Raw genomic sequence first — 13,142 nt, 5'->3', positions numbered from 1 at the left:
AGAGAGAGAAAAGAGTTTGTCTAGTGAGGATGTCCATTACCTGAATGCTGCATTTTCAGAAAGCATGTTAAAACTTGAAATTCAATCAACAAGAAAGCTACATAATAAGCACTGACTTGCCAAATTACATTGCTAATGAGACCTGGCACAACGGTGAATTCTCTGCTCATCCTGTCAGCATTTAAAGTGTTTCACCAAATGGCAGAGTATAAGTGATTCTCACTTTGCAGAGTTGACACATAATTCTCTGAGGATTTGCTGTGCATTCCTGCTTCAAGGCTGATGAGTAGGGAGAAAAAAAAAAAGATAAATATCCCCCTCCCTCCTCTAGAACCAGACTGGATTGGATATAGGAGACAGTGTTGTACAAAATCCTTTATATGAATGAGACACTCAGCTATGCAGTCCCTTATCTGACACTGCTGTCCTTATAGCCTGGAGGAGCTGGAGGGAGGTAAGAAACTTGTGTCTCTCCGGAATCACATTCCCTGGACCAACCTTCCAGCCTTCTACCTCATCACTTTTTACCCTGTGCTTTTAAGCACAGCACTTCACAAAGAACCCCAAAAGACTAAGTGTCCAACTTCAGCCGAGGTCTTGGGCGGTTTCGTTCTTCAAGGACCTGTGCTCTCTACATGTGTGAGAATCTGTTTCATACTGTTTCACATACCTGGACCATTTCAGAAAATCAGGCACAGGATATACTGAACCTGGTACAAAGTCCTTCTATGTCTGTGGGCACAGTATGTGCCAGAACTACAGATTTACACTGGCAATAATTCTGTGATAAGAAACCAACTACTTTACCAGTTGTGCACCAGAAAGCTTCTTAGGCATTGGCACTTCTACTATTGGTGTCTCAATGTACTTGGGATAAGCTGTGGCTTCACAGTCACTGATGCCAGCTGTCTTGGGGATTACAGCTTTGATCCTTATTCGTTCACAGCCTTTGACAGAGCAGAAAGCAAATTTCTCCTTCTCATTTTGAGCTTTGAGTTTCAGAAACAGCAGCCTGCAGGTTGGGGAAAAGAGTGAACACCACCCTTGAGACTTTTGTGCAAAAAATTACTCGCTCCCAGTTCTGGTGGGCTCCTTCCTAGTGCTTTGCAATAACATGCGTTGCAAACCCTCAGTGCCGATGTCTGCATTTCAGTGCTCAACATACCACAGGCAAATAAAAGGGGATACACAGCTCAGAAATGGTTTGGGGAGGCCAGGGAACTTAAGACAGAGAAATTAGATGAAACCTGAGCTCCCTTTGAGCTCCATTTTATAATGACAGATTTATGTAGAAACGCATAGTTTGTATTTTAGGTCTCTCTTTCCCATTATTCTAATTCATTAAAAGAAAACAACAGGCTTTACACTCTTAGTTCCTGTGCATCCCTGTCATGGTGTTTACAAATGGTTGCTGTTCTAAACAAAAAGGGTTGGGTGTGTCTCTGGTTCAGTTTCATGCTCTGTACTTTGCTTTTGTCTTTTTTTTCTAATTTGTATTCACTTGGCAAAGCATTTCCCAGAGTAACTGGCAGTGCAGCAGAAGCTATGAATGACTGGCAGCCACGGGAGTCCCAGGAAAATTAAATGCTGGTCACATTCCCAGAAAGACTTTCTGGTTTTGTTGTGATCCCTGCTAATGGCATTAGCCAAACGGCTCACAATTCCAGCAGCTTTCTCAAAGCGGTGTCTAAATAAGCAAGGCATGCTTCCTTACCCAGTGTCCTCATCCCAGTAGTAGTATCCTTTGCTAGGATATCTGTGCTCCAATTTCTCCATTTGAGAGGTTCTATAGAAGGTTCCAGTTTTGTATGTTTTCTTCAAGAGACGATTGTGGACATCTGAGAGAATGGAAAATGTTGTCCCTTTAGGATAGCAAAACCCTACTTGGATCCAGTCGTTCCTAAAAATAGCAAAGACCCACATTATAACAAGTTGACACATGACTATTATTTTCCTGGGCATGTTAGAAGCCAAACTAAATAATTCACTCTGAAATGTAACTTAATTTTTTCCTGGCCCGTTAAAATTTTAATGGTTTGGGATGAATCAATGCATGTAAATTAGACATAACAACCATGGGTTAGTTAAGCAACGTGGGTCAGATCTGCTCCTGATTTCTACACCTGTGACTTCCACGCACCAGGAATGAATTAGCTCAAGGATTCTAAAAATTAGTGTGTTATCTCTCAGGGCTTCCCAGGGGAGGAAACAGGAAACTGAGATGTCAAATGGAAAGATGGTGAACTCACTGGACTTCCTGGAACAAGTATGTTCATTCTAGAAGAGCTCATAAGGTGATGACCTCATCCATTAAAAATGTTCAGTTACATTATTGGGTTGGAATGTTGGAATTCGGTCGGATCACTTACTTGTTGAAGTTGATGAGCCATATGGCCAGCTCTTCAGGGGCTGTCTTGTCCCAGTGGATGGTGTAGCCTTTTCTCAGGGTTATGACTGGCTGATACTGCTGATAATGAGTGCTTTTGCTCAAAGCCCCTTCCAAGTAGAGTGGGTGATTGTGGTAGTCATTTTTTATTATTTTCATTTTCAGGTTGGCTGGCTTGTAGGCTTGGATGTATATCTAGATAAAAAAAGAAAGATCACCAAGGATTTAATGAACGACAGTAAAACATCAAAGGCACAGCTACAAACACAAACTGGTGCGAGGCCCGTGAGTTCAGCAGTGACCTGCACACCACCCACTTATATTCAAATTCTTAGGCTTCCTTTTCAACAAAGTAAACTGTTTTCAGAAAAAAATGAAGGATCATTTCCTCATCCACTGAGTTCAATACTATGTGCTAGTCAAAGCTTCAAACAGGCCTGCATTAGGGCTGAAGCATTTCACAGCGTTAGTGGCAACCCTTAGCAATGGGACAGTATCTACCTCAGACATCTGACTTCTACTGAACAAGGACCCTTCTGTCTGGGTTTCAGAAGCAGGAAAATCAGCTCAGCAGTTACAAATTGGCTTTAGTGGCACTACATGGAAAAAACCCAACAGTTGCAACACCTAAGAAAAACAGGTGCTACTCCTCAGAGGAAGGTGAGGACTCTCTGAAGGCAGCAGCACTTGGAGCTCATGTGGTAGGAAGAATGGTTTGGTGGTTACACAACAGGATGAAAGGCCATGAGAGCTGAAGTCTAATTTTGACTCCTCAGCACATTTCCCATAACACTTTGGGCAACACTTCCCTCCATAAATCAAGGAAAAATAACCAGCCGACAGCCCATAGATTTATGAATATTAATCTGTTAATGTTCATGGAGCTCTTAGAGGACTTCAGGCAGAAGTTGTCAGAGCTGTTAACGGTCAAGGACAAAGTATCTGAAAATGTACCACAGTATCCTTGTGTTCAAAACCACTTGTGCAGACATGCAGATAAATAAATACTGAGCACCCTGAAGAAAGTCCATTTCTAAAGGTCAAGCTTTACAGTGCCAAGAAATTGAAAATAAAATAAAATTATAATGATACTGCAAGGCAAGCAGCTTTACCTGTGCAAAGTGTCCGCTGCAGATGGAACCTCTCCAGTCAGGCACATCAATGCAGTCAGGGTGCTTGATTAACCAGTTATCTTCTTTTATCAGGTATGAGCCTGGATATTCTGACACAGAGCCATCTACATCATGAAAAACTGATGTTTTATCACCATCCATATCCAGATCATTGAACCAGGGTCCGGGTTCTCCAAAGAAGACCCTTGAGGTTATCTAAACAAAACAGTGAAATGCATTTACTTCTCCAGAAAGGAAATAATCACTTACAGTACAGAGTAAAGGATGGCTATGGTCACTATAGTGGCTCAAAGGACCCATTTTCTGACTTTATTTGGCACTGGAAAGCATCTTAGACAAGAAAATAGTGTTGGGTTTGTGGGTCAACTTGTGCATGAAGAAATATTTGTATACACTAACATCACCATTTTTTAAATGCCCACACATTTTTGGCTGCTCAGTTTGAGACATTGTAGGCTTGATATTCAACAGCTTTGAGGCTCTATGACTCCAGATGAAGTCTGGGGTTGCAGGTCCTCTGAATATTTCAGAGCACTTACATGGTAATAAAACTATGAGCTTCTGAAACTGAGCATCCAAAAATGGAAGCACCAAAATTATTGGTTTTGTTAGTCAGCAGGAACATTGGTGTCATTCGGTACAAGACTATTAGGATTGTCTCTCCTTCGCCTGCGCACTGCCTATTCGATAAGCCTGAAGTCAGTGTAGAGCTAGGTCACACACTTTAAAGGAGTGTTTGATTTATCAGACAGAGCAGACACAGATTTCCCTGCTGACCATGGGGGAAAGGCTAAAACAACCAGAATTTCAGCTTCAACTTTGAGAAGGTTTGTTTTAAAATTCTGGAGGAAGGTTCAGGAGACAGTGCAATTTCACTAGAGCCACTTCACTTATTGTTTACTAATATATTTTTTGAGGTTCCAAAGCCACATAAAGCCACACTGATGCTGGGAACAATCAGCAACCTCCCCTGGGAAATGGCTGCTCAGGCAACTTCAGACTGATATTTTTATCCAGCATAAATAAATATCATGTCACCAGCCTGCCTGGTGCAATGTGACAGAGTGACCTACCAACACTTTTAGGGGAATTTTGCCTTTCCCATCCCATTTGGCACAAGGATCACTAGTCAGCACTTTTCCTGACATGCAAGCAAGTCTGCTAATTTTTTGAAAGCTAAGCAACCCAAATAATTTCAGGCCTAACCACTTTATTTATTTATTTGTTTGCAATGTTTGGCAGTTGGATTTAACAGCTGCCAGAGGTGAACCTCAGCAAACCAGTTAGCGCATATTTGTGCAAGCAAATACAAAAATAACTCAAAAGCACAGACCCCAGGACAGGTTCAGACCAGCACCCAGAAGTTCATACTGTAATTCAAAGTTTAGCAGACCCTTTTTGGCTGGGTCCCGCTTGCATTTGTGTCTGCAGAACTGGTGTGCCGGGTTGCAGAATTACCCAGCATCAGCTCAGTTTCACTGGCTGTTTCCCATAATCAGTTTTTTCTGCTTCTAGGTGAGTTAGACCTTCCACAATAGACTTCCCTCTGTTGCTGCTTTAATATTATACTGCTGTTGAAAATAAGGGGGCAGGTTTTTCTTCCTCTTCCAACAGTTTCTGAGACACACAGAAAAGGAAATGATTTTTACTTGAATGTTTACTTTTGAAACTGATGCCTGCTTCTGGTTTGCTGCAAACCTGCCAGAGAATTGGATTTTCTTGCTATTTCTCCCATCCAAGTTTCTTTCTTAGCTGCTGCCCTCTTTGTTAAACTTCTGGCAAAGACAATGGGCAACCTCCTGAAGATCTCGTGTTTTCTCCTAAAGGCTGCTACACCCTTTTTGCCCACAACCCCACTTCCAAGCCAACTGGAAAGGCCTTTCTGAGAAGATTAACTCACAGGGACATCTTCAAAGTGAATGTCGGTGACGTTGTTGTTGGGGCAGCTCTGCCAGGCATTATTGAGCCGGAAGGCCAGGGCACTCGTGTGCCGGCCATCCAGGGCAGCGAATTTGCGGAAGGTGCAGTTCTGGATGTTGATAGGTCCATCGTAGAACTGAATCCCTCGAATAGGAAAATCCCTAAAACACATTTGGAGGAGACAGGGAGACTTGGTCATGACACATTAGTATGAGGATGAGAATGTATTCTAGACATGTACAGTCCCACAGTACTTGTTTCTCAGCTGCTTTCATTTTTCACAGCCCTTAGGAAGACTCCTGAGTTCATGTTTTGAAAGAGAAGGGATTTCCCTCCTTTTTAGGTCTGTGAAGTCCTCTTATCCTTGCAAGTTCAGCTCAAGTTCTCTCATGTCTGAACAGATAATCTTTATTTGGTCTGTGCTCCTCCAGGGAAGGAACTTACAGCAGTGCCAAAGCATTGACCTAAAAATGAATAAATTTGTGTTTGCCATCAGAAATGAGTTCTGCAGCAGTGAAACCTGAAACCCATCAGAGCCGTGCAGATGTCTTGGGCTGAGTAAAGGCAGGGCTAAAAGAAGTCCCACCACATCTTTCAAAGGAACTTGAAGAGAAACAGTGCAACTCAACTGCAATAAAAAATGGATTTGAAAACAAGGACAGGTCTTACAATCTATAGGGTTGAAAAGAGGTGAAGGGACAGACTAATGCACCTTTATTAACAGCTTTTTCTGATATCATCTGCAAGGTAAATACACCAGTTTTTTCACACTGATTAAGTAAATGAGATGCTTAAACTCCTTAGGAGGCTGAGATAAGATGTTTCAAATTTCACTTATGATAAATAAATTTGATCCCTTCCTCATATGATGGTTTCCCTTAGACAAGACTTGTCTGCTTCTGTGCATTTGTTCTGTCCCTCTGAATTTCTGCACACAACACCCAAGGTGAGATATGCCCACATATATATATGTAAAGGAAAGTTGTTATCAGACTGGGTTTTCATTATTACTGTAGTTAATAATAAGCCTCCTATATCACACCAACAACAAGCAAAGCTGAGGCATGTAATATGGCAGAAAACAATCAGCTGAGCTCTTTGTTCACTGTAGGGCTACTGTTAGGATAACTATGTTTTTCGGAATAATGACAAAACACTATTGGACTTGCAGACTGATCTGTCTAGGGCTAGGAAAAGGCCACACACAAAGTTCACTGGCCATTTCAAAACTATTTAACAAAGGCATCAAATTCCTGTAGCACAGCAGCAATAGTAACAGCAGCTCTGAGGACATCTATGACCACATCTGGGCCAATTCAAGCCCAGGGAAAGGCTTCTATGAGCTTTCCTGGCAGGTGACCTGGATGGAGACTGCCACATTGCTCAACCACTGCTGACCACATATACAGAAGCGCCCAGCTAGCACACAGTCCTCTTGCTGTCTTCTCAACTCTGTTTGCAAAGGGGAGGGGGAAGGAAAGAGGACTTTGACAGTGCCTTGGCAGCCAGCAAGTATGTACCTGCCAGCAGCAGCTGTACAGTAAGGACTTTGGGATCGGGAGATGTGAAACCATATCCTTTCTGCGTAATGGTTATTAAACTGAACAGTGCTGAAGAAACCACACTGGGCTGGAGTTTGCACTGAGAGTGGGAACAGTGAACGCTTTGATGTGCTGAGCTGAACTTACGGGCCAATGGGCAGGGTCCTTCCTCTGTGATCCAGACCTCCAGGACCCCAAATCTCGTTGTCCGTTGTCTCGGTGCCCAGGTTTCCACTCTCGCCAACAAACAAGCTGTTCTTGATTTCTTGCTTTGAACCGTCATCATGAGGGAAAGTCCCACCACTAGGAGGGAAGGGCTGGAGGTGAAGGGGCTGCTCACACCCACCCCTGCCAGCTGCGCCCCAGGCTGCAGCACAACCTGCACCACACTTACCTCGCCAAGGTCAGGCCAATGCCGTTGTCAGCAAACCTGCAAAGAGAAGAGATATACTTCAGAAGAGGTTTGGTTTTGCTTTGTTTTATCATGCCCAACCGAAATAACCACACCAATGAGGTGGAGGGCAGCAGGGCTTAATTACTGAACAGTGCTCATGGGGAGGCTCAGGCTTTTCCGAGTTTGTTCCCTGTCCAGTTTTGGAAGAGCTTTTTTGGCACATCTTGCCATATATGCAGAACATATGAAGCAGCAGACATGCACCCGATTGATCCAAAGTGAGGTTAAGCTGGTGATTACCGGCCATAGTTTACTTGTGTGATAAAGCTTTTTCTCTGTGGCTAATGACCACGGGTTTTTCTCACTGTTAGGTAACAAGATCATGCTTAACCCTCACTCCAACTAGCTTTTATTATTTACTAGTGCTTTGCCTTATGCACACCTCTGTGCTTCCCTGTGTTAATGGATCACATACTGATTCCATAAAATAACTTTACATGGTGAAATATTATAAAAGCAGAGAAGCTTGGCTTCTCTTTCATCATCAGGAAGATAGAGATCAGATCTTCCTTATTTAAAAAAAAAAAATAATTAAAATGTCCATCCATTTTGCTGAAATTCCAAGGCTTTTAGGTGAGATAAATCACAACTGTCGGTCAATGACTCCTGCTTATAGCAAAGCTACAAATAATATGATAGCATGAATAAGTCTTGATGGTATCTTCACATCGGTGTCACTCTTAATGCGTCTGTCATTGGTCTCAGCAAAACCACCAGTGGAGATCGCTCAAGCAGAGCAAACCCCAGCTTTGTCCTGCTTCTGTCTGTAGGTGGCAGCCCTGTACACGCTATCGCCTCCCCTTTCCTTTCTCCAGCCCCATAAACACAGAACGTAGTTTATATACTGCACGCCACATTAACATTTGTTTTGTTAATGTAATACATAAGTCTTTTTGTAGCAATAGAAATGGAAATTACTGTGGCTATAATGACAATTACAGTTTGATGGTTGCTTCCTCGAATTCACATACACTCATAGGTTTGTTGCTGGAAACTGATAAAGTACTCGGCTTTTAGCAACTGCCATACACTGCATTTGCTCCATAAGCAATGCAAATGTCTAAATTACATGAGTGTGGTCTGTGAAAACAACTCTTGCTGGCCACGGAGTGCACTAGAGCTTTCTTACCTTCTGGTTCATAAGAAGCACAAACTGTATTACTCAATATTACATTTCTGACTGTTTCGTTACAGTCTCATTATCACCAACCTGACCGGTCGCTAGAGCCAGTTCATGCCACTGGTCACTCGAAGGTAAGGCAGCTCTGCCCAGGAACTGGGCACCGGGTAATGGTGTGACAACTATTCCTACTAGGGTTATGACAATATGTCCTGTAAAGTAGCTTTTTCCTTTTTCTCCTCTTTCTTCATTGAGGTTGATATCAAGACCCTGGCTCAGCAAAAGAAACTGTAGAAGATCAGCTGTTTTCAAGTGCAAAACAAGTATCTGTTCTGACCAGTGAAGGAAGCAGCCTTCAAAGAGCACAACATGCACTTGCCCAGCCTCAGTCCTTTGCTGCTGTGATGCATAGTTTTATGTCTGCCTCATCAGTACTCGCTTATTCAGCATAACAGTGAACCACACAAAACTGATCTGTGACCAGACTTAGCCACGGAAGGGGGTGGATTTTGCTGCTTTCTTTTCAAAGCATCTCCTTTTTCACGTAAAAAATTAGTTTTAATTTTAGTTATTTGCGTCTGTGTGTCTGTGTGTATGTGACCATTTTTGAATGCTGGTCAGCATCACACAGAGAAACAATCTGAGGGATCTTCAGTTCAGACAAAGCAGGTTTTGTTTGTGTAAAATAATGCCTGTGTTTACTTAACGTTTCATCTTTATTTCAATCTTGGCCATACAAAAGGTGCAAAGCAATATAAATAGTCTGAACCACAGCTATGCTCGCCATAAACACCAGGCTGAACTTTGAGAGTTGAAATAAGGCAAAACTTACTGGCAGTTGTCCAGCCACACATCTCCACCCCGCAGCCAGGCCCCATGATCCTGATTCTTGTAGGCAATAAAGCGCTCAATTATTGCAGGTTCCCTGGGCTTCAAAGGATCAGCATCTTTGTGTGGGCTGTATCTGTAACCAGAAGGAGAGAAGAAAGGTTGGCGAGGGAAGGTAGCCTTGCTCGGGGCATGGCCCTGCTAAACATCTGGTTTCTGCTAACTCAGGAACAGCTTTGGGACAACAGTCCATCCAAATAGCGTGTCTAGTGAAGCAGCGATGGCCAGACCCAACTGCCAAGGGAAGGACGGTCCAGGCGAGGCAGTTGTAAAGACCCGCTCCAAGTTTCCTTTCACCTTTCCATTACTGTATTTCTGATATACTGCTGAAAGCATGGAAAGTTTATTATTGCTCCCAAAAGTCTGAGATATTTTTTAATCCCTTATTATTATCCTTTAGCATATTCCTGTTATTTAGATAAATATCCTCTTGTTTTCCCTTTTGAGCATTCTTATCTCCTAACCTTGGCTATACTGTGGCAATGAGTACCACTGCCAAATTTTCGTTGCTGTGGAAAGGAATTAAAACATCTTGGAAAGGGGCTGAGAGCATGTCCTTCACTATTCCCACTATACATAACGTGGGACACATGTACAAGATTTATTAACTCTGAAGTTCTTAGGTATGATGAAACGTTGGCCTGACATAGGAAAAGAGCAGACACAAGAGGAAACTGCAGCAATGTGTGCCCTCAGCTGCTGCCTGCTGGCCATCGCCCGGGCCACTGGATCTGAGCAAGGATCTGGCTTGCTATGGTGATGCTGAGCTTGGCTGTCATTTACCTGGTCCTGAGGCACAGCTTTCCCTTTTGCTGCTGAAGGAGCATCTTCCATCATACTACACAGCTTAGAAAACCTGACAGATGAGTATTCAACTCAGTGCCAGCAACGGATGGTCCAGAGATTAAAATTCATGCCTCACCAATGGGTAGCGAGGCCAAGCTGCCAAATCACTAACAGATATTCAATAGCGCTTTGCTTTACTTAATAAGCCATCATATCAGTCTAAAACTGAGCATCAGGCTGATAGGGTTCCAGTAAATGAATACTGCTTTGGCAGCTTCATCACTGCAAATGTGAATTTGCTTTCAGAGAGAGATTTAGTATCAGCCCTTGTGAATTCCCCAGACATTGTTAAATACGGATATTCTGAGATAGATTCCAGTTTCATTCACATCCTTGTGTAACTGGAGGAACACTACAGAGTACAGAATTTGGCCCAGATATTTAATGCTGTAACAGAATGCAGAATAATTTATCCAACTCTTTAACTGCCCAGGCTACCTCAAAGTATGTCCCAGCCAGTCCAGCTATAATCACTTACTCAGTCTTTCTGTCTTGACACATGAAAAGTGGAAAACAATACAAATAATCTGAACTGCAGCCCGTGCTGGTGCGTAATCCCTGAGCATAAACATGACTGCGTTATGAATTGCTTGGCTTCCAGGGGTCATTCCTGCCCTTGTATGGCAAGGGACAAATTGCCTTTTGCAATCACTTACTGTGCCTGTGGCAGCAGGCGGTTTCTCAAGGCAAGTGCTCAGCTATATGGAAAAGCAGCATCAGGCTCCCAAGAGAATTTGGAGATACTTGCAGAGCAGGCTGCTCTCAGTAAGTTATTTTTTAAACAGTTACTTTCATCATTGAATTAATAATGTCAAATAATTTAGCATTGAAATAATGTAAATAAAATGCACTTTTGAATACCTTTTAGCATCAGCTGCTAGGCAGGGCACTGGGGTGATGTGGACCACAGGATAACTGATATCTGAACTGCTACTGAGTTCCCCTGGGGAGGAGGACAGATCCCACCCTTTCAGTGCTTGTCCACTGTGTGACTATAGCAATCTTGGTAACCCACACCCCAGAGTTGGAAAGAAGAAAAGGAAAAAACTGTCATTCTCCCTGCTGAGCAGAGGTTTTCAGCAGGTTTCTCGTCCCTATATGGTTTTTTCTGTCAAGAAATCCAGTCGTGGGGGAATGCAGGTTGGGTGCAACTGAAGGTAATTGGTCTGTCAGGAAAGAAAACTATGAAACTTGATACTATTTAAGTCCTTTTCTCTCCCTGGGGTTGGTAACTAAGTTAAGAGCCAGACTCAAACTCTAATAAGATAAAAGGGCGGTCTTTATGCTATTACGCTTTGCTTGCGAGAAGCCTTCTGCTTACATCAGCCTCCTCGCTGGGTTCAGCTTTGGGGAAAGAGTGGGGATTCTCAGATGCCACCAGACCATGGTAGTCCTGCTGATACATTTCCAGTATTTCCAAATGACTCCATTATGCCACACGGAGGCTGTGCACAGCAGCGGGGATAAAGGGTCACTCTGTGCATTTAATTATAATTATTATTGCATTGTCAGAGCATTCCCAGGAAATACTTTTATTTCTCATTCCTGGGAAACTCCTGTAGCAGGTTCTGTCCAGCAGGGCTGTTGACCAGACACCATTTAATTTTCTTGCTTATCTAAAAAAAAAAAAGTGAATGGAACACCCTAGAGCAGATGTAACATCCATGACAGCTGAGCTCAGAGCTAAAAAGCAAGGACAAAACCAGAAGGGAGTGAGTGCTGGGGGTCCCTTAGGAAGATGAATGGAGAAGATGAAGTTAAAAAGTGGGACATCTAAATGAAGACCTCTCCTCAATAAGAGCCACTCTAAAGGCATTGAAATGATTCTTGTCAGCTTCGCTGGGGGCAATTTCATAGCTTCCAGTCAGTGCTATAGAGAAGTCTTCTAAACCAAACTGTACAAAACACTTTACCTCCCAGAGATCAGTGTCAGGATAGGTCTTTTGTCCTTGGCAGAGGCCGGAGTGGTTTTAACACCATTATCAATGATCATTCCAGCCTAGAAGAAAATATAAATGCAATATTACAGTATATTTATATATTCTACAGTTCTTTTCAGGCTCTACCTCCAGTTGTTCGAGGCCAAAGTCACTCGCATGATCCTAATATCTGCTTCTGTTAGTAGCATGCAAAACAGAGGGCTGCCAGAACTACGCAGACTTGCATATAAACCAAAATTGCTGCAATTTCCAGAAACTGCACCTCTCTTGTATATGCATATATCCTCATACACATAAACACCTTGCTGCAGTTTAAAGCACTCAGTAACTGTAACACGCAGCCACACAACACGGCATGCTAAGGGTAAATAAGTAAAGAGAAGGCGATTAGACACAGCAGCCCATATTTATCCCTCTAGAAGCTGTTCAGTTAATTGCTAACATTGGCAATTGAAGTCTATAATTATACAAGCTGCCAATAGATGCTCCTGGAGGCACTATTTTAGGAGTGCAGAAGCAGAGAAGCAGCCTGAGCAGAGGGAAGAGCCTCTTTGAATGCCCAAGAGCCAAGTCAAGCGGGTGCTGGCTGACTCTGAGAGCTCCCACGCCAGCACGCAAGCTGCTTTATCTGCAGACGCAAACAAGCTTGCAGTAACTTTTAGTAAAACAGAAAGCACAGGCATTAATAGCTTGCAGACCCAAAGAGCTGGAGCGAGAAGATGGTGTTTTTTTCGAGGGCAGCTCTCCCGTTGCGTGCAGACTCACCCGGTAGTTGGAATGCGCGCGGTTGTTGGAGAATTTCCCCATCGGCATGTGCTCCGAGTAGCCAGGGGAATACATGCCTGCTGAGGGCCCCGTCGGCACGTGGTGCAGAACAAACCAAAAGCCTGTTTCCTGAGAAAGAGAATGGACAT

The 13,142-nt window shown here is 43.2% G+C and overlaps 1 protein-coding gene across 2 annotated transcripts in view; it reads right to left on the bottom strand.

Moving 5' to 3' along the window:
* Nucleotides 1-13,142, bottom strand: part of CEMIP (cell migration inducing hyaluronidase 1) — a 117,256-nt gene that overhangs the window by 8,351 nt on the left and 95,763 nt on the right. For both annotated transcript variants that reach the window (XM_064456271.1, XM_064456272.1), the window contains exons 16-25: nucleotides 12,994-13,122; nucleotides 12,202-12,287; nucleotides 9,387-9,518; nucleotides 7,375-7,410; nucleotides 7,128-7,283; nucleotides 5,420-5,600; nucleotides 3,499-3,714; nucleotides 2,370-2,581; nucleotides 1,715-1,900; nucleotides 808-1,012 (exon numbers count right to left, since the gene is read on the bottom strand). In XM_064456271.1, coding sequence (XP_064312341.1) covers nucleotides 808-1,012; nucleotides 1,715-1,900; nucleotides 2,370-2,581; nucleotides 3,499-3,714; nucleotides 5,420-5,600; nucleotides 7,128-7,283; nucleotides 7,375-7,410; nucleotides 9,387-9,518; nucleotides 12,202-12,287; nucleotides 12,994-13,122 — 1,539 coding nt within the window. The remainder of the gene's footprint in view (nucleotides 1-807; nucleotides 1,013-1,714; nucleotides 1,901-2,369; nucleotides 2,582-3,498; nucleotides 3,715-5,419; nucleotides 5,601-7,127; nucleotides 7,284-7,374; nucleotides 7,411-9,386; nucleotides 9,519-12,201; nucleotides 12,288-12,993; nucleotides 13,123-13,142) is intronic.

Source organism: Phalacrocorax carbo, chromosome 7 (genome assembly GCF_963921805.1).
Source record: "Phalacrocorax carbo chromosome 7, bPhaCar2.1, whole genome shotgun sequence".
NCBI classification, from domain to species: Eukaryota; Metazoa; Chordata; class Aves; order Suliformes; family Phalacrocoracidae; genus Phalacrocorax; species Phalacrocorax carbo.
Note: the sequence above shows the minus strand (reverse complement) of the source record. Positions and strands in the feature narration are given on the sequence as shown.